This window comes from Aethalodelphis obliquidens, unplaced genomic scaffold (assembly GCF_003676395.1).
Source record: "Aethalodelphis obliquidens isolate GAN/ISIS:26980383/991018 unplaced genomic scaffold, ASM367639v1 scaffold1, whole genome shotgun sequence".
Classification (NCBI taxonomy): Eukaryota; Metazoa; Chordata; class Mammalia; order Artiodactyla; family Delphinidae; genus Aethalodelphis; species Aethalodelphis obliquidens.
Window position 1 is genome coordinate 93,738,565 of NW_020837945.1, and position 27,187 is coordinate 93,765,751.

At 42.5% G+C, this 27,187-nt stretch overlaps 1 protein-coding gene and 1 long non-coding RNA gene across 5 annotated transcripts; both read left to right on the plus strand.

The window, feature by feature from the left end:
• Positions 1–2,484: 2,484 nt before the first annotated feature.
• LOC113622983 (uncharacterized) lies at positions 2,485–5,102 on the plus strand. The gene is made up of 3 exons (XR_003433727.1): positions 2,485–3,020; positions 3,318–3,398; positions 5,051–5,102. It is a non-coding gene; the product is annotated as an uncharacterized LOC113622983 (long non-coding RNA).
• Positions 5,103–6,681: 1,579 nt separating this feature from the next.
• On the plus strand, positions 6,682–25,295 carry TNFSF10 (TNF superfamily member 10). Of its 4 annotated transcripts, XM_027111727.1 has the most exons (6): positions 6,682–6,957; positions 8,945–9,176; positions 15,668–15,805; positions 18,717–18,759; positions 22,275–22,376; positions 23,990–25,295. In XM_027111727.1, the coding sequence occupies exons 2-6, from the start codon at positions 9,045–9,047 to the stop codon at positions 24,439–24,441; spliced, it is 867 nt and encodes a 288-aa protein (XP_026967528.1). In that variant the 5' UTR covers positions 6,682–6,957; positions 8,945–9,044; the 3' UTR covers positions 24,442–25,295. The 4 variants fall into 4 exon arrangements, with proteins under 4 accessions (XP_026967528.1, XP_026967531.1, XP_026967533.1 ...); XM_027111730.1 differs by lacking the exon at positions 8,945–9,176 and having other exon boundaries at positions 6,683–6,957; XM_027111732.1 differs by lacking the exons at positions 6,682–6,957; positions 8,945–9,176 and adding an exon at positions 9,231–9,428.
• The last annotated feature ends 1,892 nt before the right edge of the window (positions 25,296–27,187 follow it).

Genomic DNA, 27,187 nt, shown 5'->3' on the forward strand with positions numbered 1-27,187 from the left:
TTCCCTGGTGGCGCAGCGGTTGAGAGTCCGCCTGCCGATGCAGGGGACACGGGTTCATGCCCTGGTCTGGGAAGATCCCACATGCCACGGAGCAGCTAGGCCCGTGAGCCATGGCCGCTGAGCCTGCGCGTCCGGAGGCTGTGCTCCGCAACGGGAGAGACCACAATACTGAGAGGCCCGCATACTACAATAAAGAAAAAAAGCAAAAGAAATAATTAGACATTTTTCCAAGGGAGACATGCCAAGTGTCCAACAGGTACATGAAAAGATGCTCAATATCACTAATCATCAGGGTAAGGCAAATCAAAACCACAATGAGATACCACCTCACACCTGTTAGAATGGCTATTCTCAAAAAGAAAAGAGATAACGTGTTAGTGAGAATGTGGAGATAAGGGAATCCCTGTACACTGCTAATAGGCCTGTAAATTCGTGCAGCTACTATGGAAAAAAGTATGGAGCTTCCTCAAAAAATTTAAAATAGAACTACCACATGATCCAGCAGTTCTACCTCTGGGTATTTATCCAAAGGAACAAAATGACTGTCTTGAAAAGATATCTGCACCCTCATGTTTATTGCAGCATTATTTACAATAGCCAAGACATGGAAACGCAGATGCATGGATAAAGAAAATGTGGTGTATATACACAATGGAATATTATTCAACCATAAAAAGAAAGGAAATTCTGCCATTTGCAACAACATGGATGGACCTCAAGGGCATTATGCTAAGTGAAATGAGTCAGCCAGATAAAGACAAATACTGTATGATCTCACTTATATGTGAATAATTTTTTAAAAACCCAAACTCACAGATAGAGAGAACAGACTGGTGGTTGCCAGAAGTCGGAAGTAGGGGAGGAGGGTGTGAAACAGTTAAAAGTGGTCAAAAGAAACAACCTTCTAGTGATAAGGTCAATAGTCCTGGGAAGACGATGTACAGCATGGTGATTATAGGTAACAATGCTATATTGTGTATTTGAAAGTTGCTGAGAGAGTAGATCTTAAAAGTTCTATAACTATGTGTAGTATGGATGTTAACTAGACTTATTGCAGTGATCATCTCGCATGATGTACAAATATTGAATCATCATGTTTAAATACCTAAAACAAATACCATGTTATATGTCAATTCTATCTCAATTAAAAAAAAATAAGCCTGATACTGCAGATGAGGAAACTGATGCATAGAAAATGTTACACATTTCCAAGAGAGGAGCTGGAAACCTAAGTCTGTCCGATGTGACTACAGGCTCTTACCCACTAGGGTCTGCCACATTCATGTGCTACATCAAGAATGGGGACTCAAGGCTAATATTCCTGCCCACAACACAGCACCTCATTTTCTGAAGTATTGGAAGAGCCCCTAGAAACAAATCTGTTCCAGTATTCTTCATCTACAAGAGCAGAAACACATCCAGAGAAGTAATGTGACTTTCCTAAAACCACCCAGAGAGTCAATGTTCGAAAGGCCATGAAAGGCAATCAAGTGTCTCCAAACAGAACTCAGGAAAGGGCCATTCACGGCCTGGATCTTCCAAGGTACATGAAAAGAAAGAAAAACATAGCAATCAAATTTTTTCCTTGGAACCAAAAATGGGGGCTGGTGGGTAGAGAAGAATTCCTTTTCAAAAATCTATAAATATGATATTCAAGTGTGTCTAAATGCATTAAAGTTACAGTGGTTTTTTATAACCCTCACCATTCTTCCAGGGGTCCCCAACTGATGGCCCACAAGCTGAATCTAGGTGTGCTTTGGTTTCCTCTGCAGAGTTCTGGCAATAAATATCCAGGGCTGAGAAGGAGTGATCCTTTCTTAGTTGACACATGCATGCCCAGTCCACTACAGCCCCGAGCTGTCCCCCGTTTTTGTGTTACTGAACTTTAATTATCTGTGTGTCCTTGGCTAAGTCCCTTCCCCTCCCTGTAAGCCAGAATCTTCACCTGTCGAATTGGGATGGGGGTGTTGATGACATTGTATTTTGTTTATTGCCTGCCCCCTCTCCCTAGAAGGTAAGCTCTAGGAGGGCAGGGATTTTTGTCTGGTTTGTTCAGTGATGTCTCCCATAGCACCCCGAACCCTGCCTGCCATGTAACAGGTGCTAAATAAACATTTAAGGAGAGAATAAATAGTCCTAAACATCCAAAAAAAAAAAAAGAACTCAGGCAAAGGGGATGGAAAACTTTTAAGGCACAGTAACCATTCTATATCATGATGGTGATGGTTACACATTGTATATAATTACCAAAATCAATCAAACTGTTCATTTAGAATTGATACATTTTTATGTATGTAAATGATAACCTAAATAGACAAAGAAGATGAAGCTAATATACATATATAATTAAAATTAATTTCATCCACTTCCTGTTATTTTTTCCTGACCTTAGTAATTGCTGCCATCTGGGGGGTTTCTACATGTCAGGGACGTGCTGAATGCTTTACATTTCTCATCTCATTAATCCTTGGGTATGAGTGTAGTTTGTCTAAACCGCTCAGGTGCATTTCCTTAGTCTTTCTGGGTGACATATTCTGGAACTCCATGTTTATCACTGGCAGTAAAATCTTACTTAGGACTAACTAGGATTTCATTTTTAAGTGGATGAGTAGGCTGTGGTTCCACCTTCTTGCCCACTGCCTATGACTAGAAAGGTTACAGCATGCATTTATTAATTGCACCCAGGAAGCCAGTCATCCTCCCGATGACCTGTGAAATAGGTGTTATTATCATTCCCACTTCCCAGATGCTAAAGTCAGAATAGAGCCCTGATGTGCCACCAGCCAGAGTGACACAGCAGGAAGCAGCAGAGCGAAGATCTGATCCCAAGCAGTGGGAGCCCCTGAGGTTGTTTGCTTAATCCCCACACCGGATGGCCTCCCAACCAGTGACCCCGGGCACGCTGCTGAGCTGGTGTGTGGGGGCCAGGGTGTGACCCTTGCAGAGATGACAAAAGATGATTTTCCGATGCAGCGGGCATCTCCGGACCAGTGTGGCCTCAGACAGTGGTCAGAGCTGTGGTATGTTCCCCGCAACAGGCTGCTGGGGTGAGATGCGACGTGAGAGCCTAGGAATTCGCACCGCCACTGGGCAAAGGCCCATCTGCAGGACCCAAAAGGCCCTGAGCGTTGGGGAAGGGGCTGTTTGGCGTAAGCCTCACATAGCCCTTCTGATATTGAAGAAGTTTTTGAGGTGCGTTCACCTCCTTGGTCCCTGACATTGCTGTAGACTGGAGAGAACCTCCAGGAATTTCACTAGTGCTCCTCTGGCCAACCCAGGCATGTTGTTTCAGTCTCTTTTTCTTTATTTTTCTGTAGAGTTGAAGCCCTGATTGAAATGCAGACCAATCCCTCTGCAAGAGAAGAACGCAAGTTATCACATCTTAACTCCTTATGAAGGTAATTGGGACAAATTAAACATGTATTGACTTTCTCAAGATAACCTGAGATTTCTGCACCCTTTGCAGTTACCAGAAATAATACTACAGTGACTCAGTCTTCTGGTAATTGAAAATGCACAGCTGCAGAAGAAATTGCATGTTAATATGATATTATCAGTGCAGGAGGGCCACCATATACAAGAATGCAGAGACTCAATTAAATACCCATTATTCGGCTTAATAATTCAGAAAGATCAGGAAACATTATCCCTGGTCAAATAGGCTGAATTTAATTGACACCTTCCTGGGTTCACAGAGTATATCAACTCCGGATCAAACTAAAGCAATCTCATTTGACACAATGTAAAAGATTAATACAAGACAAAGAGGACAAATGACTGATCAGTCTGGGAATTACTGTTACTGAACCAGACTTGGGTCTGCTTACCCTACATGCAGTAAAGCCAATCTACTGACACCGGCTTGTGGTGAAGGAAAGTGCAGCATTTATTGCAGAGAACCAAGCAAGGAGTCCAGGCAGCTAGTGCTGCCTGAACCTACCCCCCAACCCACCCCCACCAAGGCTTTCAGAGAAAGGTTTTTAAAGATAGGGTGAGGGAGGGAGGGTTTGAGGTGTGTGATCCGCTCATGGACATTCTTCTGATTGGTTGGTGGTGAGGTAATTGGGAGTCAATGTCATCAACCTTCTGCTTCCAACCAGTCTGGGATCTAGGTGCTTGTGGACAGCATACAGTTAACTTCTTCCTCCTGGTGTTTTTTTCAGTATCTGCAAAACAGCTAAAGGACCTGGCTCAGAATATTATCTATAGCCCTTGAAAAGCAGCTAAATGTCCTTGACTTTGTTTAATGGCTAAAGTATTATTATTTTGTCTTGCTTGACTGTTTTCCTTTCTGCATTTTCTCACTTTTCTGATTAAATTTATTCTTTAACCAAAGTTTTTCTACAGACAAAAGGCAGACGGAGGACATATGGGTGGAGAGGTCTGTTCTGGGAAGGCCCCATAGGGTCCTGCTCTGTTACACTATGACTTATTTTGCTTTGAAGAGAAGATATGTACCTTTTAGTTACCATGTATGCTTTTCTTTTGTGGGATTTGATTAAAACATTCAGTTACTCAATAAATACTTCCTGAGCACTAGCTATGCACCAGGCACTCAGGTACTAGGGGTTCAGCTGCAAAATAAAGAGACAAAAATATGTGTCTTCATAGAGCCTAAACTCTAGTTGGTGGAGACAAGCAATCAATGAGTAAAATATATAGAATGACAGAAAACTTAAAGTGCTGTGAGGAAAAGTAAAGCATGGAAGCAAGATGGGGACTGCCAGGGCAGGGAACAGCAGACTGCAGTTATACATAGGATGGCAAAGAAAGGGTTGGATGAAGGGACAATAAAAATATAGTCATTAGAGCATCATTTGTGATAAAGATAAATGTTGGCAGCAACCTAGATATCTGTCTATAGGAGATTGGTTAAATATTTTATGATGCATCTATATAGTAGAATACTATATAGCAAACAAAAAAAGTCCTACAAGTACAAAATGAACTCCCAAGATATATGAAGTGATAAAAACAAGGTGCAGAATGATGTATAGCAGGGGTCCCCAACCCCCAGGCCACAAACCGGTACTGCTCTGTGGCTTGTTAGGAACCGGGGCGCACAGCAGGAGGTGAGAAGCCGGCGAGTGAGCAAAGCTTCATCTGTATTTACAGCCGGCCCCCTTCGGTCACATTACCACCTGAACTCCGCCTCCTGTCAGCATTATGGTGAGTTGTCTAATTATTTCATTATATATTACAATGTAATAATAAGAGAAATAAAGCACACAATAAATGCAATGTGTTTGAATCATCCCGAAACCATCCCCCCACCTTCCCCCGGTCCGTGGAAAAATTGTCTTCCACAAAACTGATCCCTGGTGCCAAAAAGTTGGGGACCACTGATATATAGAGTATGCTACCATTTACGTCTATCATATACATGATATATATATATATATATATATACACATAATATTTTTATAAATGCATGGAATCAGTGGAAACATACATAAAAAACTGTTAGTAATGGCTGTCTTTGGAGTGGAGAACAGGATGATTCATGGACAGGTGAGGGTGAAATACTTTGTATCCCATCACTATGTATATGTACTACTATATGGTCAGGCCATTCAAGATGGCTGTTCTCTTGCTCTGGGTCCATCGTCTGCTTGACCAAGCACTGCTTCATTCACATGACTACCCAAACCTCTTAATTATAGGGCTTAATTAGTCCCAGGAAACTGATGAGCCCATCTGACATAATTCCCCTATAAATGGTAGCTTTTTTCTCCCCCTGAGTAGCAGAGACTATTGCCGTGACCTGCCTGCTGTCGGCTGTACACAGTGGGGATGTCGCTCCAGGACTTTTTGCTTCAGACACGTAAGATCCCCTGTCCCATAAACTGTTGTTGTCTCTATCACTGTCTCCTGGTTCCTTCTTTGGTCTCAAGGCTGGACAACTACCAGGCTTTCGGGCCTGCAGGGTGCAGCCCAGCAACTGATGAGCCAGCCAGGAGGCCAAGGAAACTCTCGTGAGTGCAGAGATGTCAAGAAATGAGGACAGGGGATGGAAAATTGCAGATGTGATCCTGGGGTGGCCGCCCACTAGCCTGTGAGGCCCTGTGGCAGCTGTCTACCATGACAGATGTCTTTCTCTTCCATTAGAGTGACGATATCCTGTTAACCTCAGAGTCTCCTTGCACTTTAAAAGTAGCAGCCCCGCGCTGGTGGCTCATCTGACTGCACGGGGATGGCTGGTGAATGCAGACAGAACACAAGGACCTGGATTATCTACAAAATGGCAGCGTACCCCCAACCCACCCCCGCTCAACGACTACAGGCACAGGCTTTAGGGATGTTAACTGAGGGACAGGATCGGGAACTGGAGTGGCCAGTTACCCAGAGGGTCTGCTTGGGCCTGTGGCAACGGCGTCATCATAAGAGTGCCCTTGGGCTTCTCGTCCCACCTGAGGAAGGAGGCAGAGCCCTGACAGTGTGAAGGAACAGCAGCGACGTGTGTCTACAATGCCGCACAACAGGCGGAGGACGATACCAAAAGGCCCACCCGAGTCAGGGAGCAACGCGAAACGCCACTCTTCGGGGTCGAGAACAGCTGTGTGTGGGACCTACGGACCCACGGACGTCGATAGTGACCAAGGAACCCACATTACTGGCCGTGAAGTTCAGGAAAGGGCCGATGCAAATGAAACGTGCTGGCGTTTCCACATGCCTTCCAGCCCCACTGCTGCCAGGCTAATGCAGAGTGTGAGTGGGCCGCGTCAGCAGCAGGTGAGACGGGAAAGCCGCTCTCAACGTGTGGACACAGCCCAGGAGCAATGGGCCCAGTGCCCATGCCACGTGAACCCAGAGGCCGCTAGTCCACGTCAGCCGAGTTCAGCTGTTGACCACCGAGGGGTGTTGCCAACTATCGGTCAGGACGATAAGTCGCTTTCGCCCTGGCCACGGTGTCTACCCCCAGGGAACACATTATAAAACCGGCCCTGAGACTGGCAGGTAAGTCCCCGCGGGTTTGGGTTTGCTGCCTCGTGGGGAATAGGATTAGAAAGGGATTTACAGATCTCACCTGTCTCCTGCCCGGCCCCACCTAAGACCACTGAGGTAATGAATCCAGGCCCTGACTGAAGGAAGGCACCATCATATTAACCCCGTGGGCCTCTCCAGGATTCGGCACTGGCTGTAGGGACTGAGGGTGGAGGGGGGGATGGTACTGCCCCCCGGGACAGGAGCCACAGGCAGGGGTGGTACTATCTCAGGCTGCTGTTACTGCTTGTAGTTTGTTTAATGGTCATGATCTTCCCTGCACTGCGCCTGTTATGAACATCTTACATTTTGTCCCTGATCTGAGTGGAGGCAATCTGTTCACGAACTGGGCACAGTGGTGGCCTCACTGCAAAACGAGTCTGAGTGCTGGGTCGACAGCGAGAGGCCATTGTCATTCTCCTCTGGACTTTCATGAAAAACTGACCTTAGGAGCAGCGGGCTCCAAAGTCTGCCCACTTCTCGGACTCTCGATGCTCCGTAGCTGCTATTGCCTGAATCGCATTTGCGGTATTTGGTCGCAGCGCCCTCTCTGTACCTGACCCCAGGGGTATCACGGAAGAGAGGTGGGCCAAGAGTGCAAGGGTGGTGCGGGGTCTGTAGGGGTGGAGGGTATGGTCAGGCCACCCAACATGGCTGTTCTCTTGCTCTCCGTCCATCCCCTGCTCCACCAGGCCCTGCTTCACTCACATGACTCTCCAATCCTCTTAATTACTGGGCTTCATCAGTAACTGCCTGCATGCTTGCCCCCTGCCCCAGCCCCTGGTTTCCCTGGCAACTGATGAGCCCACCTGACATCAAGTCCCCCTCCCCCATAAATGATAGCCTCCTCCGCTGAGTAGCAAAGTCTGCTGTCATGTCCTGCCAGCCGTCTGCTGCACATAGTGGGATGTCACTCCAGGACTTTTTGCTTCAGATATGTAGGATCCCCTGTCCAATAAACCATTGATGTCCCTGTTGCTGTATCCAGCCTCTTTCTTCAGTTTGGAGGCTGGGCAACTACAAGGCTTGCAGACCTGTGGGGTGCAGCCCAATAACTACTTAGTCAGAATAAATAAGACGTAAACTAAGAACATGATGACTGTGCAATTAGAAAATGATGTAAAGACACGTGTTTATAAAACCTGGTGACCTAGATAGCCCTCTAGCCTAGATAGTGAATGAACGGGGTAGTTCATAGAAACATGGATTCACTTCTGATGAGCTGATGACCTTGTTGACAGTGACCCTTTCAAAGCAATTTTATTTTTTTAAATGGAGATCTCGGCCTTTTTTTAAAAAAAATAAATTTATTTATTTATTTTTAGCTGTGTTGGGTCTTGGTTGCTGCATGCGGGGTTTCTCCAGTTGCGGCACGCGGGGGCTGCTCTTGGTTGTGGTGCGTGGGCTTCTCATTGAGGTGGCTTCTCTTGCTGCGGAGCACGGGCTCTAGGCATGCGGGCTCAGTAGTTGTGGCTCGCGGGCTCCAGAACACAGGTTCAGTAGTTGTGGCACGCAGGCTTAGTTGCTCCACAGCATGTGGGATCTTCCTGGATCAGGGATCGAACCCGTGTCCCCTGCATTGGCCAGTGGATTCTTAACCACTGCGCCACCAGGCAGGTCCCCCAAATCTTATTTTGATTAATGGATTGTAGTTATTGTGATTGCAACGCTTAGATTTTTTTCACCTTTCTAATCAAATAGAAGCTGTATTCATTTACTAGGGCTGCCACAATGAAGCAGCACAAATAGAAATGTGTTGTCTTGCAGTTCGGGAGGCTAGAAGTCAAAAACCAAGGAGTCAGCAGGGCCATGCACCCCCTGAAGCCTGTACTTGGACATTCCTTGCCTCTTGCTAACTTCTAGTGGTTTGGGATTCCTAGGCTTGCAGTTGTGTAATCCTCACATGTATTGTTTTCTCCGTTTGTCTTAACTTTCAGTTTCATTTTGATTCTTTTTCCAGTAAGCAAAGCTCAGACTCCACACCCCACCCACTTCTCCTCTCGCGCCAACCATAAGCTGCTGCCTCGTTCACTCTGTGGCAGTCAGACTCTAACAGGACCATGGCCCTGATGCAGGCTCCAGGGGGCCCCAGCCCTGGGCAGACCTGCGCACTGATCCTGATCTTCACCGTGCTCCTGCAGGCCCTCTGTGTGGCCGTGACTTACGTGTACTTCACCAACGAGCTGAAGCAGGTCAGTACGATGCGCACGCTCTCTGAACAGAGGCTCTGGGCAACCCTCCGGTTAACTGCCTTTATTGGCTCCTCTGGGAAGACTTTACAGAGGAAGAGAATCCTCTCTTTCTCTGTCTGGGGACCCCAACTGCTAATGCATATCATTACTGAGGACTTTGCAAAAGCGAATTGAAGGGACTCTGTGCACAAAGTGCAGTTACAGAACTGGCTCCACCAGTTACGAGAAGATGCGGGCAACAAAACTCCTGAGGTAGTTTTGTCTTCAACAGAATGTTATAATATTAACAGCTGCCATTCACTGAGTGCTTTCTGCTTAATGCTTTATAGTTCTTGACTCAAATTCTTGGGAGTGAGAGGAACTGCATCAGGGCAGGACTGTATCTGCTTTTGCTTTCTGTGACACGTCTAGGTGCTAGCACAGAGCTCCCACATAGTAGGTGTTCACTAAACACCTGTTGAATGAATAACCAGCCTTCACCAATGTACTGCCAGGATACAGGGAGTAGGGTAGAGTTGAGGCTTAACCCAAAGCCAGGCTCTAAACCACTTGTAATAATGCTGTTTTGTGTTCCAAATGTGGCTAATTCCAGTGGATTTTGAATGCAAAATGACTGAAAATAAGCCAACCCCAGGTCTTGGCTTTCTGTGTACATATTTTTTTCATTTAATTTTTTTTATTGGCGCATAGTTGATTTACAGTGTTGTGTTCGGTTCCGCTGTATGGCAAAGTGAGTCAGTTACACATAGACATATATCCACTCTTTTTTTCTTTTTTAGGGTTTACAAATCTTTCTTTAATGACTCTTTAAAAATTAGCAAAACTGGTTCTACTCAAATAGAATGATATCCACTCTTAAAATTTTTTTTAATTTTTATTTTCTTTTAAAGATTTTTTTTGATGTGGACCATTTTTAATGTCTTTATTGAACTTGTTACAATATTGCTTCTGTTTTATGTTTTGGTTTTTTGGCCACAAGGCATGTGGGATCTTAGCTCCCTGACCAGGGATTGAACCCTCACCCCCTGCATTGGAAGGCAGAATCTTAACCAGTGGACTGCCAGGGAAGTCCCTATCCACTCTTTTAGATTTCTATTCCCATATAGGTGATTACAGAGTATAGAATAGCATTCCCTGTGCTATTCAGTAGGTTCTTATTAGTTATCTATTTTATATACAGTAGTGTGTATATGTCAATCCCAGTCTCCCAGTTTATCCCTCCCCCCCATTCCCCCCTGGGTTGTTTTCTACATCTGTGACTCAACTTCTGTTTTGTAAGTAGGTTCATTTGTACCATTTCTTTAGACTCTACATATAAGCAATATCATATGATATTTGTCTTTCTCTGTCTGACTTCACTCAGTAAGACAATCTCTAGGTCCATCCATGTCACTGCAAATGGCATTATTTTGTTATTTTTTATGGCTGAGTAATATTCCATTGTATACAGTACCACATCTTCTTTATCTATTCCTCCACCGATGGACATTTAGGTTGCTTGCATGTCCTGACTATTGTAAATAGTGCTGCAATGAACACTGGGATGCATGTATCCTTTCAAATTATTGTTTTCTCCAGATATATGCCCAGGAGTGGGATTGCTGGATCATATGGTAGCTTTATTTTCAATTTTTTAAGGAACATCCGTACTGTTCTCCATAGTGGCTGTATCAATTTTTTCTCACCAACAGTATAGGAGTTTCGGTGTATATTTTGACTAACTGTATATTGTATAGTAGGGAACTTCGAGCTGGAAGGAATTTTGGATACCCCTCATTGTATAAATGAGACTAGAAACTGCCAGAGAAATGACTTATCCGAGCTCAGGCAGAAATTTGGAAGCAGAGCTGGACCCAGCTCAGCTCATAGGGAATGCTTCTCCCATCACAGCAGGGTGTCAGCAGGGTTAACCTATCTCCCCCTTGTGCTGAACAGCACCCTGCTGCATGGTGAAACATCAGATCTGTCAGCTGGGCAGGAAATGCAAGGCTAAGGGTCTTGGACAAATATAAAATAGTGTTTATCTGTTAAGGAAATAAATGCAGTTTGCATATCCTGTGGAGTATAAACTTTGCTCTCAACTGGTTGGGAATTTCCTTTGGAAATGAAGTGAATAAAACAAGAGTCAACAAGTAATTATACAAATGATCACTACCATTAGATGGCCAGTAAAGTCAGCTTTGTTACAGGGCAATTTCAAAGAGCCTGTATTTGTAAGAAAAAAAAAATCAACGTGATTATAATCATGGCTTTTAGTTCTACGTCTGCCCGAGAGACTGGAATGCTGCTGTGTTTCCCAGTTTGGAGCCAGCATGTCCTAAGCTTTGTTAACTTTGCAGTATAAATAGTGAGTCTGTGTCTCCATATACAAGAGGTTCCCTCAATTTGCTAACGTTACAAGTTGGCCTCATTTTAAGACTGAAGCAACTCGTTATTTACTGATCTGAGTTATGCAATTGTCTGTGTACATGATCAAGTTTCTTTGAATTCTATAAAAATGAAAATTTCAAAGTTTAACATCTCCCCACTTGCACCCATTTTTCCTGATTGCATGTTTATATGTGTACACTTCTGTATAGACATGCAGAAGAATTTATTAAGAGTATCAGAAAGAAGAGAATTAAGAGATACTGAGCAAAAACTGTTCCAGAAACTTTCAAAATACTGCCCTATTTAATCCTCATAACAATTCTGTAAAGTAAATACAATTATCCCATTTTATAGATGAACAAACCAAGACTCAGGGAAGTTAGGTAAAATTTTGAACCCAGGCATTAAATAGGGGCTCAGTAAATGGTAACCATTGTAATCAGCATTGAGAAGTCTCTTGGAGTTGTCACCCTCTTCATCAGGAATTTATGCAAGGGAAAATGAATCTGAATCCTTTGGGTGACTGTGTAGAGTTTGGAAAAGCATATTCAACACAAGTATTAATTTTCTAAATCAGATCACAGGTTTCACTCTGGCAAGCAAAAATTTGCAGAAGATAACAGTGGGCAAGGATTATAGGGAGTGTGGGTTGAGCCGGGCTGAGGGATGTTGGATTGGACCCTCACAATTAAGCCTGTAGATCTGCGAGCATGAACAATAAATATGGGCTTAGCCTCTAAAGTCTATGACTCTGAGAAAGTTTTATGACAAGGGGACTACCTATTGCTGTGGCATTATAGACGGGGAAGACAAAGGAGAAGGAGACCCTAATCCACTGATGTCCATAAATGATCCTTTATGCTATTTGTGGTTTGCAGAAACTGATTGTCAGAGGCTAATGTCTGGGCAGCAGAGAGGGTCAGGGCTGCCACCTTGAAGTCTCTGAGCCAGCCAACCAGCAAAGGAGTCCACCCTGCTGACTTCAAGCCCTGCCAAGGACTGGTTGGCCCTGGCCTAGACAGTCCCACTGTTTGTGATGGCAACAGCAGCAGTTGAGTGGAATCCACTTCTCAGAACCAAGGGCAATAGCCATCTCTCTCCTTCTAGAGTTGTCCAGATAAAAACAGCACACTCATCCCCCTGCACCCAACACCCGGATGTGGTTAGCAAGAGAACAGCCCCAGCCTGAGAAGTGCTGTAGGAAATTCAACCTCAAAGTGTGAAAGGATGTGAAAATGAAAGGGGGAGAGAGACATCATATTAATCATCATTAATCATTCTTGGAATAACCATAGCACCACCTTGCCCATGTGTCAGTTACTTGTGTTGGCCTAGGTCTGTAGAAGAAACTGCTAAATATGAAACATGTGGGATGGGATGCAGAGTGGCTGGGGCTTTCTGTTGTTCAGAAGTCAATATGGGTTGGCCAAAAATTTCGTTCAGGGTTTGCTGTGGAAAACCCCGAACGAACTTTTTGGCCAACCCAATAGAAGCATAAAAATATCTAGAAGGAGAAATAAGTTGTGATCTTTAGAGGGTAGAATTATGGGTGCCTCTTTTTAATTTTTCTATATTTTATCAAATTTCTACAGCTAATGTTGTAAAAACATCTATGCTATCCATATGATTTTCATACAGATCTAAAGAGCATGCCATTTTTGTATAGTCTTAAGAGAAAACAACCATATACAAAATTGCCCACACCCAGTCTAATCTCAACCCTGTAAAAAAAGAGATCAGGGCTTCCCTGGTGGCGCAGTGGTTGAAAGTCCGCCTGCAGGGGACACGGGTTCGTGCCCCGGTCTGGGAAGATCCCACATGCCGCGGAGCGGCTGGGCCCGTGAGCCTTGGCCGCTGAGCCTGTGCATACAGAGCCTGTGCTCCGCAACGGGAGAGGCCACAACAGTGAGAGGCCCGCATACCGCAAAAAAAAAAAAAAAAAAAAAGAGAGATCATCCAAAGGTTAACTAGGAGGTGGAATGAGGGTGCATCGGAGGGTTTTATTTGTTGTACTTTTAGAAAAGTATTCTATAATTTTCTATATTTTCCAGGCTGCCTGTGTATCCTCAGCGTCTTTAGGCTTCATTCAATCTGGGTTAACACTGGAGTCTCACTAGCTTGTCAGACTCCCTCCCACGTCTAGTTAGGACCTTAGTTTTCAAGGTTCTCCCTCCCCACCTCCTGAAAGTGTTTCTGGAAAATCTCCAGAGGGTCTCCAGAGGCCAGCAGTTGGTCCTGACCTGGGCTGGCCCCTGCTCTCTTCCACTCTCTCAAACTCCACTTGACTTCACAGGGGCTGGCAGCTACCCTGACCGCCTGATCCCAGCACCTCTCAACTCTGCCCTGTCCTGTCCCCAGCCTCAGCCTCCAGGGCCTCAGCCCTTTCATGCTGAGACAGCTTCCAACTGCTGTGAAGTAAGATGACAAGTTGCTCCCTCCCTTCTGTGTCATGCACATTGTTTGGTCCCAACAGGTTACGAAAATCAGTTAAGCCTGTTTATTCAGTTTCATCAAGTCAACGCCTGGCCAAGGCACACCCAGTCCTGCTGGGCTGGGAAATGGCAAATCCAACTGTTCTTCCTGGAACTACCCTCAGGCCTCGTTGGTGAATCCAGCTCTTCTTCCCTGATCCTCCCCTCAGTTTGCTAGACAGGCTCTTCTATTTCTAAATTGAGTTCCTTCCTTGGAAAGGCTTTTTAAGCTCACATAAATTGCAGATGAAAATTAATGTCTACAGTAGAAGAACATGGAGGTGGGTAGGATCAAAGGAATGGTGTCTAATTTCATCGCCAGTCATAACTCAGGTGGTCCCAGCTGTCACCCCCACTACATCTACTAGGCGAATGTTTTACTCTTGGAATTTTAAAAAGGAAGAAAGAAAAGAAACATTTACCTAAAAGTAAATGAATGCTCTATTCCAGAGTGTGGGGAAGGAATTAATTATCTCAGGTTTGTCACTTTTATGCTTGAGAGACCTGATCAAACGTCCAGGGAGTACATGGCTGACAGTACAGACCTGCATGATTCTGGCTGAAAGCTCTCGTAAATATTTAAGTTATTTTGATTTGGAATGAGATCATCTTTCTATAGGAGGGAGCAGATCATCGTTAAGTTTGATCTTTCCTTCAAGCTTTGAAGTCCCCTAAGTTCAAATAACAGATGAAAATGGCTATTTTCCCATTTATTTCCCCAGAGAAAGGCAATTCAATGGACTTGTAGAGAGAAATAACATCTCCTGAATCCCAGTTGTTAAAAATGAAAACAGGAAAAAAAAAAAATCTGACCTTGCATGAACATCCTGTTTTTCTTCGTAAGATTAATCAGTTGTCATTCTAGAGTGCTCTGGGTGGTTTGGGGTGTGTGTGTGTGGGTGTGGGTGTGTGTGTGGGTGTGTGTGTAACATCAAGCACAGACTTTGTTGGCAAGGATCTAGCCATTGTAAATGTTTACCCTCAATCAGAAGAAGGGAGCAAACCTTCAAATGGTGTTTCGAGTCTCTGCAGGTAAATCCCTAGCTGGTGTGGACATTCAAACGTCTAGTGGTAACGTAGTCTGGCTTCTGCCGTCCAGAGGAGTAGAAATCACAACAATAACTAGAATCTACTAAGACAATCAAAGCTCAGATGAAGAAACAGAACATTACCTGCACCCTAAAGGCTTTGGCTAATTTTTTATTTAGGATCCTGGAATGTAAACAAACTCCACTGCCTACTTTGTACCTGGTGGGTTTCTAGCTGTAGGATGGGAGTCACGCTATGTCAGAGCTGGAAGGAACCTCAAAGATCACCACAGTGAGCCAGCTCAAATGCAGATGAAGAAGAGATGTCGAAGAGTAGAAGCAATTTGTTGAGGGACATACGACTGCTCAAGGGCAGGGGCAGCAAAGGGCATTGTGACCCTGGATGCCTGGCCCACACCTGTTTCCCTTCCACCACATCGAACTGCTTACCTTTATTCAAAGGACAAAGGACTGCATGCTTACTTTTACTTCAGGCAATGAGCTTTTCCAAGGTGCTAAGACTTCTCTGAACCCGTCATCAGCTTCTGTTGTTTTAACTTGTAAATGAACAAAAAGAAAAAGCACTTGTGCATAATATTGTGTTATATTCATCTCAACCCAGATGCAGGACAAGTACTCCAAAAGTGGCATAGCTTGCTTCTTAAAGGACGATGACAGTTCTTGGGATGCCAGTGATGACGAGAGTATGATCAACCCCTGCTGGCATGTGAAGTGGCAACTCCGTCAATTTGTTAGAAAGGTAAGTGAACCACGGGGTCGCTTTACCAGCAGGCATAGAAGGTCAGAGGAGAAGGACTATTTTAGATAAAGTCTAGAGTCCTTATTTTGTAAGGGAGGAAATGGGGGCCCAGAGTGTTTAAGTGATTGTCCCCAAATTCACTGAACTAGGAAAAGATGGGACAGCACCAAACAGTGGGTCCTGATCAACTCGTGGTCTAGAGTTTATTCCTCTCCTCCAGAGACCTCCTTCATCTAGTCTAAACTTTTTATCTCACCTTGTGGAAACTGAGGCACGGACAGAGCAATGTGTTCAAGGTCACACGACGATAAAGGACATGTGTGATTTCTTTTTTTATTCAGAAGACAAAAGAAACCAAACAATGGTGTTTTATATTCTTCCCACATTGTTGTTCTCTGTTATTTTTGTTTTTTCTCTTCTTTTTTTTTTTTTTTTTTTACAAACCCTTGTGTCGCCACATTGTTGTTCTCTGGAATTAAGTCTATTTATTTTTGTGCATATAGAGATGAAGAAAGAGGAAAGGAAGAGGGAAGAAAGAGATACTTTGAGAAATTGAAGGTGATGACATCTCAATTTACAGTTAATAAATGACACATTACGAAATATTATTTTCTGTTTGTGAAAGTTGCTTAAATAGGCTCTCCAGCAGAAACTTTGTTAGCTAACAGTTTATTTCACTAAATATGATTACTTAATTATACTTTCAGTGACAGGACATGTCAAATATAGTTTCTTCTCTCAGGCTGCTTCCTTATTTGTAAGATGGCATTAATAACATTTACCTTCTGCGTATCCGGAAAGGCCAGCTGTGAACACAAACATGAAAACTGTAAACTTCATTGTTTAAAAAAATTACTGGGGACGTTCCCAGGGTAGGAGGAGGATGTGTTTTAAAGAAATGATTGTAAGTCTATTGTCTGGTACTCAGTGTGCCCTTCCATAGAAACAGTGTTGTGTCGGTGGTTAGGTCCTGATTTATAACCCTAAGCAGTCCTCGCAGTAAAGCCCAGCATCACCTGTGATGCTATTCCTATGAGAAATGAAATCAGACTTCCAGCTGGTTGTCCTAGAAACACATCTGCTCCACGGCTGCCCTGGAATCGTGGGCAGGATACCTGCTGCGCACAAGCTGTCCTGGAGCAGCTGGGACTCCACTGCCCCAGGTGAAAAACACCAGGAAAGACCCAGGGTTGGGGAAGTGTCCTGAGGAACCTGAGGAACGGGTCTCCACGGTTCCTAGGACTAGAGGGAGGATGGCGAACCCACTGGTGGCAGAGGAGAGAAACTCAGAACTAGAGTAGAAATCTGGAGACCGAGGAGGGGGCTGGATGCTGGGCCTGGGAGTGGGGAGATGAGAGAAGCCGTGTGGGTGGGTTTTACAGGTCTCTTTCCTGCTCTTCCCCCGTCCCTCCCATTCTCACATCCTGCCACTGACTAGAGAAGAGAGGGCGCACAGCGGTGGATGAGAGTGTAGGAGGGGAAAAGAGTTCCCCATTTTTCCAGGCACTGTGAAGTGAACAGACAATTTCCCATAAACATCCTATGCCCATTAGGTGTATTATCTCCCTTAATCCTCAAACAGCTCTGTGAGGAAGGAATCATTATTATCTTCTTTTTTTAAACAAATAGATGAAGAAATTAAAGTAGTTCATATCAGTTAAGTAACTTGAGTAAAGTTTCCCAGGGCTGCTAATGAACAGGTTTGAATCCAGTCCATCTGATTGTACTACAATCTTTTTTTTTTTTTCTTGGTGGCACTGTGTTAAGGACCACACTGTAGGAATTACCCTTTTCCCTTTCCTCCTCCTCCTATTTCCTTCCTTCCTTCCTTTCTGGCCCAGAGTGAGAGTGAGAGAGCTAACGTGCTGAGGCCACCCCTTGCTTCCCTTCCCACACGCCAGTGTCCGTTGCCCTACAGGCAGCCCCCCATTATCTGGGGTCAGAGCTTTCGACAGAGGAAAAAGAAGAGAGCTTCTGATTTGGAGCAGGAGTGCAGAGGAAGGGAGTTTCTGACGGTTGTATAATTAACAACAGTGACGGGAAAGGTGGGCAATGATGGGCAAAACCCCCAGAGGTGACAGAACTGAGTGGAGAGGTATTTAAAGTCATGGATGAGTCACGTCAGGGTCGGCTCATTTAACAGAAATGCTAGATTTCGTTCTTTATTACTGGTTTTCCCCACTGGTTAGCACAAAGAAAGTGATATGAAGTGTTTAGTAAGATATGGGAATTTGGTAAAATATCTTTATGTTGAGAATGTCTCAGCCACATTCTCAGAAATGAGAGAGTGACATGGTGCTACCAGGTCACCGCTGGACGGGCTGTGCGTGTCTGTGGGCACCATGAGAGAGAGGGAGTGTGCCTTACACCTTGAGTCTTGGGGATATCCGATAATTTAAAGCTCCTGGACTCTGACACAGTGCCTTTATACACGTATGCATGCAGCTACACACACAATGCACTATACACACACATACATGCAGACACACAGACAATGCACTTATACACACGCGTGCATGCAGACACACACACTCAGAAAGTGCGGTGACATGGCTACCGCATCCGTCAGCCAGAAGGAGACCTGGAGAACATTAGGCTGACCTAACTTGGAGAAGGATAACTCCTTGCTCCTGTGCTGCTCCAGGTGTGGCCTTTCAAAGACTTCATCCAGAAACAGAAGTCTCCCAGACAGAGGACCATCCTTCCATCCGCAGTAGGGACAGCTGCCTCCATATTCATCCCAGCTCCCACTCTGCCCCACACACTCTATGCTTAGACAACTTAAAGCTGCCTAGGTTGATATCTTAGGTGGAAATTTTCTGTTAGACATCAGCAAGAAGAGCCACAGACATTCTATAGTCAGTCTAAATGCTTAGGGAAATTAACAAGCTTTATTCAATACTATTTGCAGATCATTTTGAGAACCTATGAGGAAACCATTCCTTCAATTCCAGGTAGTATTCTTTTTGTTGTTATTTTAATTTTCTACTGTCAGCCTTGTGATAGTTGAATAGCTCTCCATCCTCTTTCTCTCTGCTCCCATCCACACATCCCACCTCTGACCACTGCTCAGTGTCTCAAGCTGCTTATTCTATTTCCCTCTTTGCATTGGCAGCTAGAAAGCTCAGAAGCAAATCTGTGACCCACCTATGGTCTGAACTTCATTTCATCTGAATTTTATTCTTCCAATGTGGATTTTCCTTTCACCTCAACTTCTTCGATTATTTATTTTTACCTTCTAGTGTGGGTAGCTTTCTGGAGCATAGCTGGAAAAAAAGGGCTCCAAAGTTACCCATCTTCTCTGCTTCAGACCGCCCCTAGGCTCGAAGCCTTTCTTTATGCAAAAGCCTCTTGCTCCGTCATCTCTTTCCCAGCAATCCTTCTACGCCCCCGAAATCCTCATCCTGTAGTCCTCACACCTTGGCTATCTCCACTGATGGTCACCAGCCTGCTCTTGACCCACAACGCCCTTCATTGTTATTGCCCAGGCCGGCTTCTCTAGTCCTGCCACTGGCTTCTTCCATTCCTGGATTTTCACGTAAACACCTCCTTCTCATCCTCCATCCTCATCACCTACTCATCACCTCTCAGAGAGAAGTTCCCTGACCAACTTTCTAAGTAAGTTCACCCACATCCTATTTTTTCTATCACACTTACCTTGTTCATTTCCTTTGATTGATATATATATAAATCAAAGGAAAATATATAAATATTCTGTTTGTTCTGTCTGATTCCCTACTAGATTAAAGATCCACAAAGACAGAAAACATGCCTCTTTCTCTTACCTCTCTATTCCTAGACTTAACTGTACACCTCAAGCCTAGTAGATTCTCTCTTATCCCCCTGGTCCTTACCTGCACCACCTTTGGTGTGTGTGTTCATGTGCATGTGTGTGTGTGTATTTTGACTGAGATGAAATTCACATAACATACAACTAGCCATTTTGAAGTGCACGATTTGGTGGCCTTTAGTACATTCACATTGTTGTGCCACCATCCCTCTCTACACAGAAAGTTCTTAATACATATTTTTAAAATCAATACATAAGTAAATACAACTGATGAATTAAATTTACTGCTGCTTTGCATTTGGCTCACCATAGCCCCATTTTCCCCTGTTAATAATCATACCAGCCTGCATACGTGTACCAGAGACTTACAGTCCTGGGGTACACCAGCCTGGCAGAGAAGAATCAATTTTTTAATAAATATTTTATTAATGATGTCTTCCTAATTTTCAGCTGTCCTTTTCCATTACAATAAGCTTCCTCATCACTTGACAATACCCACCATCCTTTACTAAATGGGCTTTATTAAATACGATGGCAAGACCTGGTCCCAGGGTCTAAGCATTCTTTCTGGTCATTTCCCTGAAGGCAAAAACAGTATTAGGAATGTTGAACACTACTTCTCTTCTAATGAGGAACACCAGATCCATGGTCTACAGTAGATGCATGTACTATTTTCAGTGTTGGAAGAAAAATACTCTTTTTTATTCATCCCAGTGGGGCATAGAAATCATATACTCCTCAGTATACCAAGATGTATCCATGACACCCAAATATACATATTCACAGACTTCTTTTCCAGGAGCTGTTTGCTATAGCCAGTAGGAAATGTCCTCTCTTCAGAATTTGCTTTTAAAGCTAGGCTTTCCCATATACTTGCAATGATCTCAAATGCAAGATATTTGTAACTGGATTCCATTACTGAATATTTTAAAATAAAGTGTTATGGTCTAGGGGCAGTCAAGGCATTATGAATTATTTATCAATGGTGGTTAAAAGTAAACCTTGAAAGCTGAGCTTTCTGAGAGTAACATGTACTTCCGAACTGTGTTTGGTTTTCAGTATCCTGCACACACCAACCTACCCTGAATAAGTAACAACACCAGATAGATGGAGAGATGCGTTAGCATTCCTTCCTTGCCTATGAAATTTTATCACCTCCTTTCAGTTTCTTCTACTACTAGCCTAGATTAAATCTTCCTGTTCTCAGACCTGATCAATTACAGCTGTCTGCTAACTCGCCAATCTCCAGCCCTCTCACTTTCTACCCATCAAACCTTACTATGAGGTAGTTTAGCCTAAAGCACAACACATATCTTTTTGCTTCCCTGATCAAAACCTTCCAGAGTCTTCCCATGTCTGTAAAAATTCAAATCTCTTAGTCTAACATTCAAATCCTCTATAGTTTAAATCCTCATTCAAGCCTGAAACTGAACTCATCTGATGCCTGTGTCCCAGGAATGCTTTGTGCATCCTGCCTTGGGGACACTATTCTAGATCTCTGGGAATGCCCTTTTCCCATTGCTGTGGGTCCCAAGCCTCCCCAGCCCCACCCATTTCAGAGAATTGTCCTGCCCCTCAAATGCTTTCTTGCATTCCTTTGTTTATAGTTCTTTCTCCATCTTCCTAGAAGAGTGTCAGGTATAGATGTGATGGGCACTTTGGTTTGCTGAAGTACGTGAATGAAAGGGCCTTAGTCCAAACCCCCTCCCCTGACCTCAGCTCTCCAACAAATAGGAATTTTTCCCTCCCCTGAACACCCATCACCCTTCATTTCTATTTCTTATAGGTTAATTTTCACTTTCTAATTTGTGTCTTCCCTAAAAACTGTAAGTCCCTTGAGGGCTCAGTCAGTGTAATTAGTGATTAATCTTTGAAGTCCCTGCGGAGCACTGCCTTGTCCCTGGACGTATTTGCTTGATGAAGATGTATAGTTTATCTCAACAACCACTGTAAACATCCTGGGAAGTTTGAGCTGATTTCTTTAAAGAGTAGTTTGCTGAATTTTTAGTCTTTCAGTCTGCTCCAAAGTACTTCGGATGGTGGTCAATAAATGTTATTTATTTGTTATGATCTAGTGAATCAGTGATTTTTATGCTCATATACTGGTTATCATGACAATTATGTCATTTCATATTCCCTTTGGGAGGTGAGGGAAATGACTGTTGGATACCAGTTTGTAGCATCTCTGGACAATTGTTATCACTGCTACTCCTTTAGAGTAGGTAGTATCTAGCAGGAGGAAAAAATAATTGAGATGATAAAAATTGGTATCACTCTGTTTCTATATATAACTGAAAGTGGAAATTTGCCATTAGTTCATTTTAAATGCCTTAGCAGGAATATTATAAGTCCACAGTTTTGTTGTTATTATTGTAGTTTAGGAAAAGTGTCCGAATCTTCACTTTGTTATATTCTAGTTGAACCTTACCCCTGAGATGCCGATAAATTTTAGCCCGAGTTACTGCTTATCCTTCCCATCTAAAGTACTTTTCAAATTCAACATAGGCTGAAGTGGACTGATTATAATACTAAAATGTAAATTGGTTTTATGAAAACCCATATAGTCAACTTTGGGAGCCCAGTGTGCTTACAATGATAAGATTGATAAGAGCTGTGAACAGCAATGTATCTGAGACATGTTTGACAAGTGCTGATGATTCTTTGTCATTTCTCTTTTAGAAAAGCAACAAAATATTCTTCACCTAGAAAGAGAAAAAGGTCCTCAGAGGGTAGCTGCTCACATAACTGGGACCAATCGGAAAAGCACATTCTCAGTTCTAAGTAAGAGAAACAATGAATATATGGTTTAAAAGAAGGGAATGGAAGAATTTGTTCCAAATAATTTATTCTTTGAACTTGTATCGGAAATGTTTATATGGCTATCTACAAAATGCTCAGTAGTAATCAAGTCTCAGATTGACTCTTTTCAGAAGCAAGATTACAAGATGAATAGCTTAGTTACTGCCCTGGCATAACTGGCTTCTGGAAAATTCTGAAGTGGAAGTGGGAGAACTTTGAGTTTCCCATGCCCCCATCTTTGCTTTTCTTCTTCTTTTTTTTTTAAAGTAATTTTTCTCTCTTTCATCAAATCTTTCTCCACTTCAAAGGTTCTAAATCAGTCATCTACTTTCCCCATGAGTCACCAAGGCCTCCCAGCGGCATTTGTATTAGGTTGAACTATAAAAAGTTGGCCAATATTTGACCACTTTGCATTTACAGAAATGTCAGTTTCATATGGTTTAACCAAATAGGTTAAGCCTAATTATTAGCTGTAGAACAGGTGTCCATATACTGCTGTGGTTAGTGCATGGGTCTTGTAATCTAAATACCCACATTGGAATCCCAGCTACTCCTTACCTAGTTCTTTGTTTTGAGCAAATTACTTAACACAATCAAGCTTCATCTTCTTCATATACAAAGTAGAGATAATCTTTAACTCATAAAAGAGTGAAGATTAATGCAAAATGCTGTTGCACTGTAAGTACTCAATAAGTAGTGCTTTTATTTTTGTAAAAAGTTTTGTCCCAGGTTAAAGAAATTTCAGTCATCAGTTAATGAATGAAATGTTGTTGGGGGTTTTTGTTGGTTGGTTGGTTTTTGTTTCTTTTTTCTGGGCAGTTGCCTTCATGGTATTCCTGAACTCATGTTTTGTAAATCATTGACATGTTCTGCCTATGAGTAAGATCATTATTTCACTATTCCTGTTTACTATTCATCAATTAATATGATAGTTGTTTTCAACTCTTGAAAAACTCAATTTTGCGTCAATCATGGAGATGACCCCAAAGTTTAAAAGAGTATCATATCTTAGTAAGGCCCATCTTCATTCAAAGTCTTTGGGATCTGAAGATCTTTAAATCTGGGCTCTTTTTGCCAAACCTTGTACCCTGTCTTATTGGACAGTCATTTCTAGCCTTCTGCTTGGATGGTGCTTTTGACACTGGGTTAAATTAAGACCAAGGAGGAATCCAAAAAGAGCTAAAAGAATAGCAGGAATTTATGAGCTCTAGACTTGAGGAAATAGATATGTTTCTTTTGGTTTCCTTCTACATCGTTGATCTGAGCTCACCAGCACAGGAAAGGAGGCAGGGGTTCTGGACAGAAATTCTTTGCAGGAGTAAAGATTGCCATCTTAGTGAACCATTCCCGTGCTACTATTCAAAGTAGATGAGGTACAAAAAAGTATGGGACTTCCAACAGATCACAGTGATATGGGAGCCTCCAGATTTCTATATGACTAGAATTTAGAATCCTTGGAAGATCGAAGGAGCAAGAAGTTTTATAATAGATTAAAATTCTTTACAATCCCAACCGAGAATTGGCTAGCCACAGCTATTGGGAAACTTCTTGTTTTGCTACAAGCTAACTTTATTTTTCTCTAAACTTCATCCCAGGCTCCAAGAATCAAAAAGCTTTGGGCCAGAAAATAAATTCCTGGGAGTCGTCAAGAAAAGGACATTCATTCTTGAATAATTTGCACTTGAGGAATGGAGAGCTGGTTATCCACCAAACAGGGTTTTATTACATCTATTCCCAAACATACTTTCGATTTCAGGAAACTGAGGAGGTTTTGGGAACAGTTTCAACAGAAGAGAACAGAAAGAAAAACAAACAAATGGTACAATATATTTACAAATGCACGAGCTATCCTGACCCCATACTGCTGATGAAAAGTGCTAGAAATAGTTGTTGGTCTAAAGATTCAGAATATGGACTCTATTCCATCTATCAAGGTGGAATATTTGAGCTCAAGGAAAATGATCGAATTTTTGTCTCTGTCACTAATGAGCAATTGATTGACATGGACCAAGAAGCCAGTTTTTTCGGGGCCTTTTTAATTGGCTAAATGATCTGCAAAGAAAAAACAGTGCCCCCAGAGAGACCTTTCACTTTTCAGAGTGATACACTGTGAAAAGACTGCAAAAGAGCTGACAAAATAGGGCAGCCTGAGCAGAGCAGCCTCAATCACGAGACTCTACAACACAAGCTTTTTTGGTATCTCTGAAAAGTGACCAACGTACTCCAAGACAGAGAAACTGACAAAAGACCTTCTGAGACTCTACCTGATATCAGCTTGCTAGCAGAAATCTAGAAGGTTCTCAGTTTACAAACATTTGCGTAGCAATTAACGTCTTCCGCCTTAACCGTCTACTCTTGCGAAGATACCAGAAGACTGAAAGTTCACGGTCAGGGTATGCAGTGTGCCAGGGGAGTTGGTGCAGTGTGGGGCCTTGTGGGAGTTGTCCTGTACCCTCGTACTCTTGGAAGTAAAAAAATTCCATTCGAAATCGTATCATTTCACTAAACAAATTAAAGTTATGTTTAGTGAACAAGGAACTATTTTCAGTTGGCCAAAAAGTTCGTTCGGGTTTTATGTAATCATATGTAAAAATCCGAACGAACTTTTTGGCCAACCCGATATTTCTGAATGGCTTGTGCTTTTCATTCCCAGAAGTCAGGCTGACCGAAAGCACTGAAGGTATTTTTGATACAAGACTCTAAAATGAATGATAAGCTAATCAGAAATCGGGAATTTGGCCCCTTGTGAGCAGGAGAACTGGGAAAGTGGGGAAAAAAAAAAAAGAACTGTTTGATAGTGTAACTTAAGGATGGGCAAGAATTAATTATGACTTTATATTTTTATACTAAAATTTAAAAATACATGTTTCTTTTTCAATAAAAATGACGTTAAAATATGTAGTTTTTGTGTATCTCATACTTATGTTTTATAGTAACAAGATTACTAATGATGGGGAAAAGGAATTCTAATCTCTTTTTCATGGTATTGTTTATCTGACATGTGTTACTGAAGAAAGAAAGAAACTACTCACTTTTTATATAATGTGATTAAAATATATCAGTCCTTTCCTTTATAGTTAATGCTTTTGTTATAGGTTGAATTGTGTCCCCACAAAAGGTATGTAGAAGTCCTCCTCCCCAGTACCACAGAATGTGACCTTATTTGGAAAGAAGTTGGTTGCAGATATAATTAGTAAAGATGAGGTCATAGTGGAATAGACTGGGTCCTTAATATTGTATAATGTGACTGGTGTCCTCATTATTTAAAGAAGGAAATTTGGAAACAGGAACAGGGACACACAGGGAAAACTCCATGTGGCAACAGAGGCAGAGATTGGAGTGAGGGAGTTGCAAGCAAGGAGCTCCAAGGATTGACGGCCATCATCAGAAGTTCAGAAGACAAGAAAATATTCTACCCATAGCCTCAGAAATCTACCGACACCTTGATTTTGGACTCCTGGCCTCAAGAACCATGAGAGAATAAATTTCTGTTGTTGAAAGCCACCCAGTCTGTGGCACTTTGGTTCAGCAGCCCGAGGAAGCTAATACAGCTTTGTACACTATGTTCAAGAGATCTATTTTTACCGATGCGCACAGATACCACCATCTATATTTTTTTCTGAAATCTTTAAATTTGGCCTTTCATAGTTTGATAGTGGGATTCAACTGTAATTTAATTCATGTGTGATGAGCTAGGGATGGAATTTTATCTTTTACCATATCAGGGACCAGTTGTCCAGCACTGTTCATTGGCTAGTCCACTCTTTCCCCACTGATTTTAACGTTTAATATCATATACCAACATTCCAGGGGGTCTGTTTCTGTGCTCACTTTCTTTTCCTATTGGCCTGGTTGTCCATCCTTGCACCCATACCATCCATTTTTAAAAACTGTGATAAAATATAAATAACATAAGATTTACCATTTAACCATTTCTGAGTGTACAGTTCAGTGGCATTAAGTACATTCACACTCTTGTGCAACCATCACCCCTATTCATGTCCAGAGCATTTCATTATCCCAAACTAAAACTTTATAACCATTAAACAATAATTCCTCATTTTCCCTTCCTCCCGCCCCTGGTAATCACCATATTACTTTCTTTATGAATTTGACTGTCCTATGTACCTCATGTAAATAGAATTATGCAATATCTGTTCTTTTATGTCTGGCTTATTTGACTTAGCATAATGTCTTCAAGGTTCAATCCATGTTGAAGTATGTATCAGAATTTCATTTCTTTTTTTTAATTTTTTTAATTTAAGTATAGTTAATTTACAATGTTATGTTAATTTCTGCAGTTCATTTCTTTTTAAGTCTGAATAATATTGCATTGTTGGAAAATACATACCACATCCTGTTTATTCATTTATCTGTTGATCATACTCTGGCTTTAGTGGTTGCTATTTGCTTTTCTATAAATCTTGATGTCTTGTATGTATGTTCTCCTTCTTTAGTCCTCTGTTTCAAAATAGCATGGGCATTTTGGTTTTTAACTCACAAACTTTGTGCAACATAAGTATCTTTCATTATGACGTTTTCAGGCAAAGTTTAGAAGGAAAAAAGTTACATCTGGCAGTTTAAATAAATATTCTGGGAAAAGCCTCAAATTACATTCCAAATACAGTTGATACAGTGTCAGAACTACATGTAAACTTTTTTTTAATATAAATTTATTTTGTTTATTTATTTTTGGCTGCGTTGGGTCTTCGTTGCTGTACGCAGGCTTTCTCTAGTTGCGCCAAGCAGGGACTACTCTTCATTGTGGTGCGTGGGATTCTCATTGCAGTGGC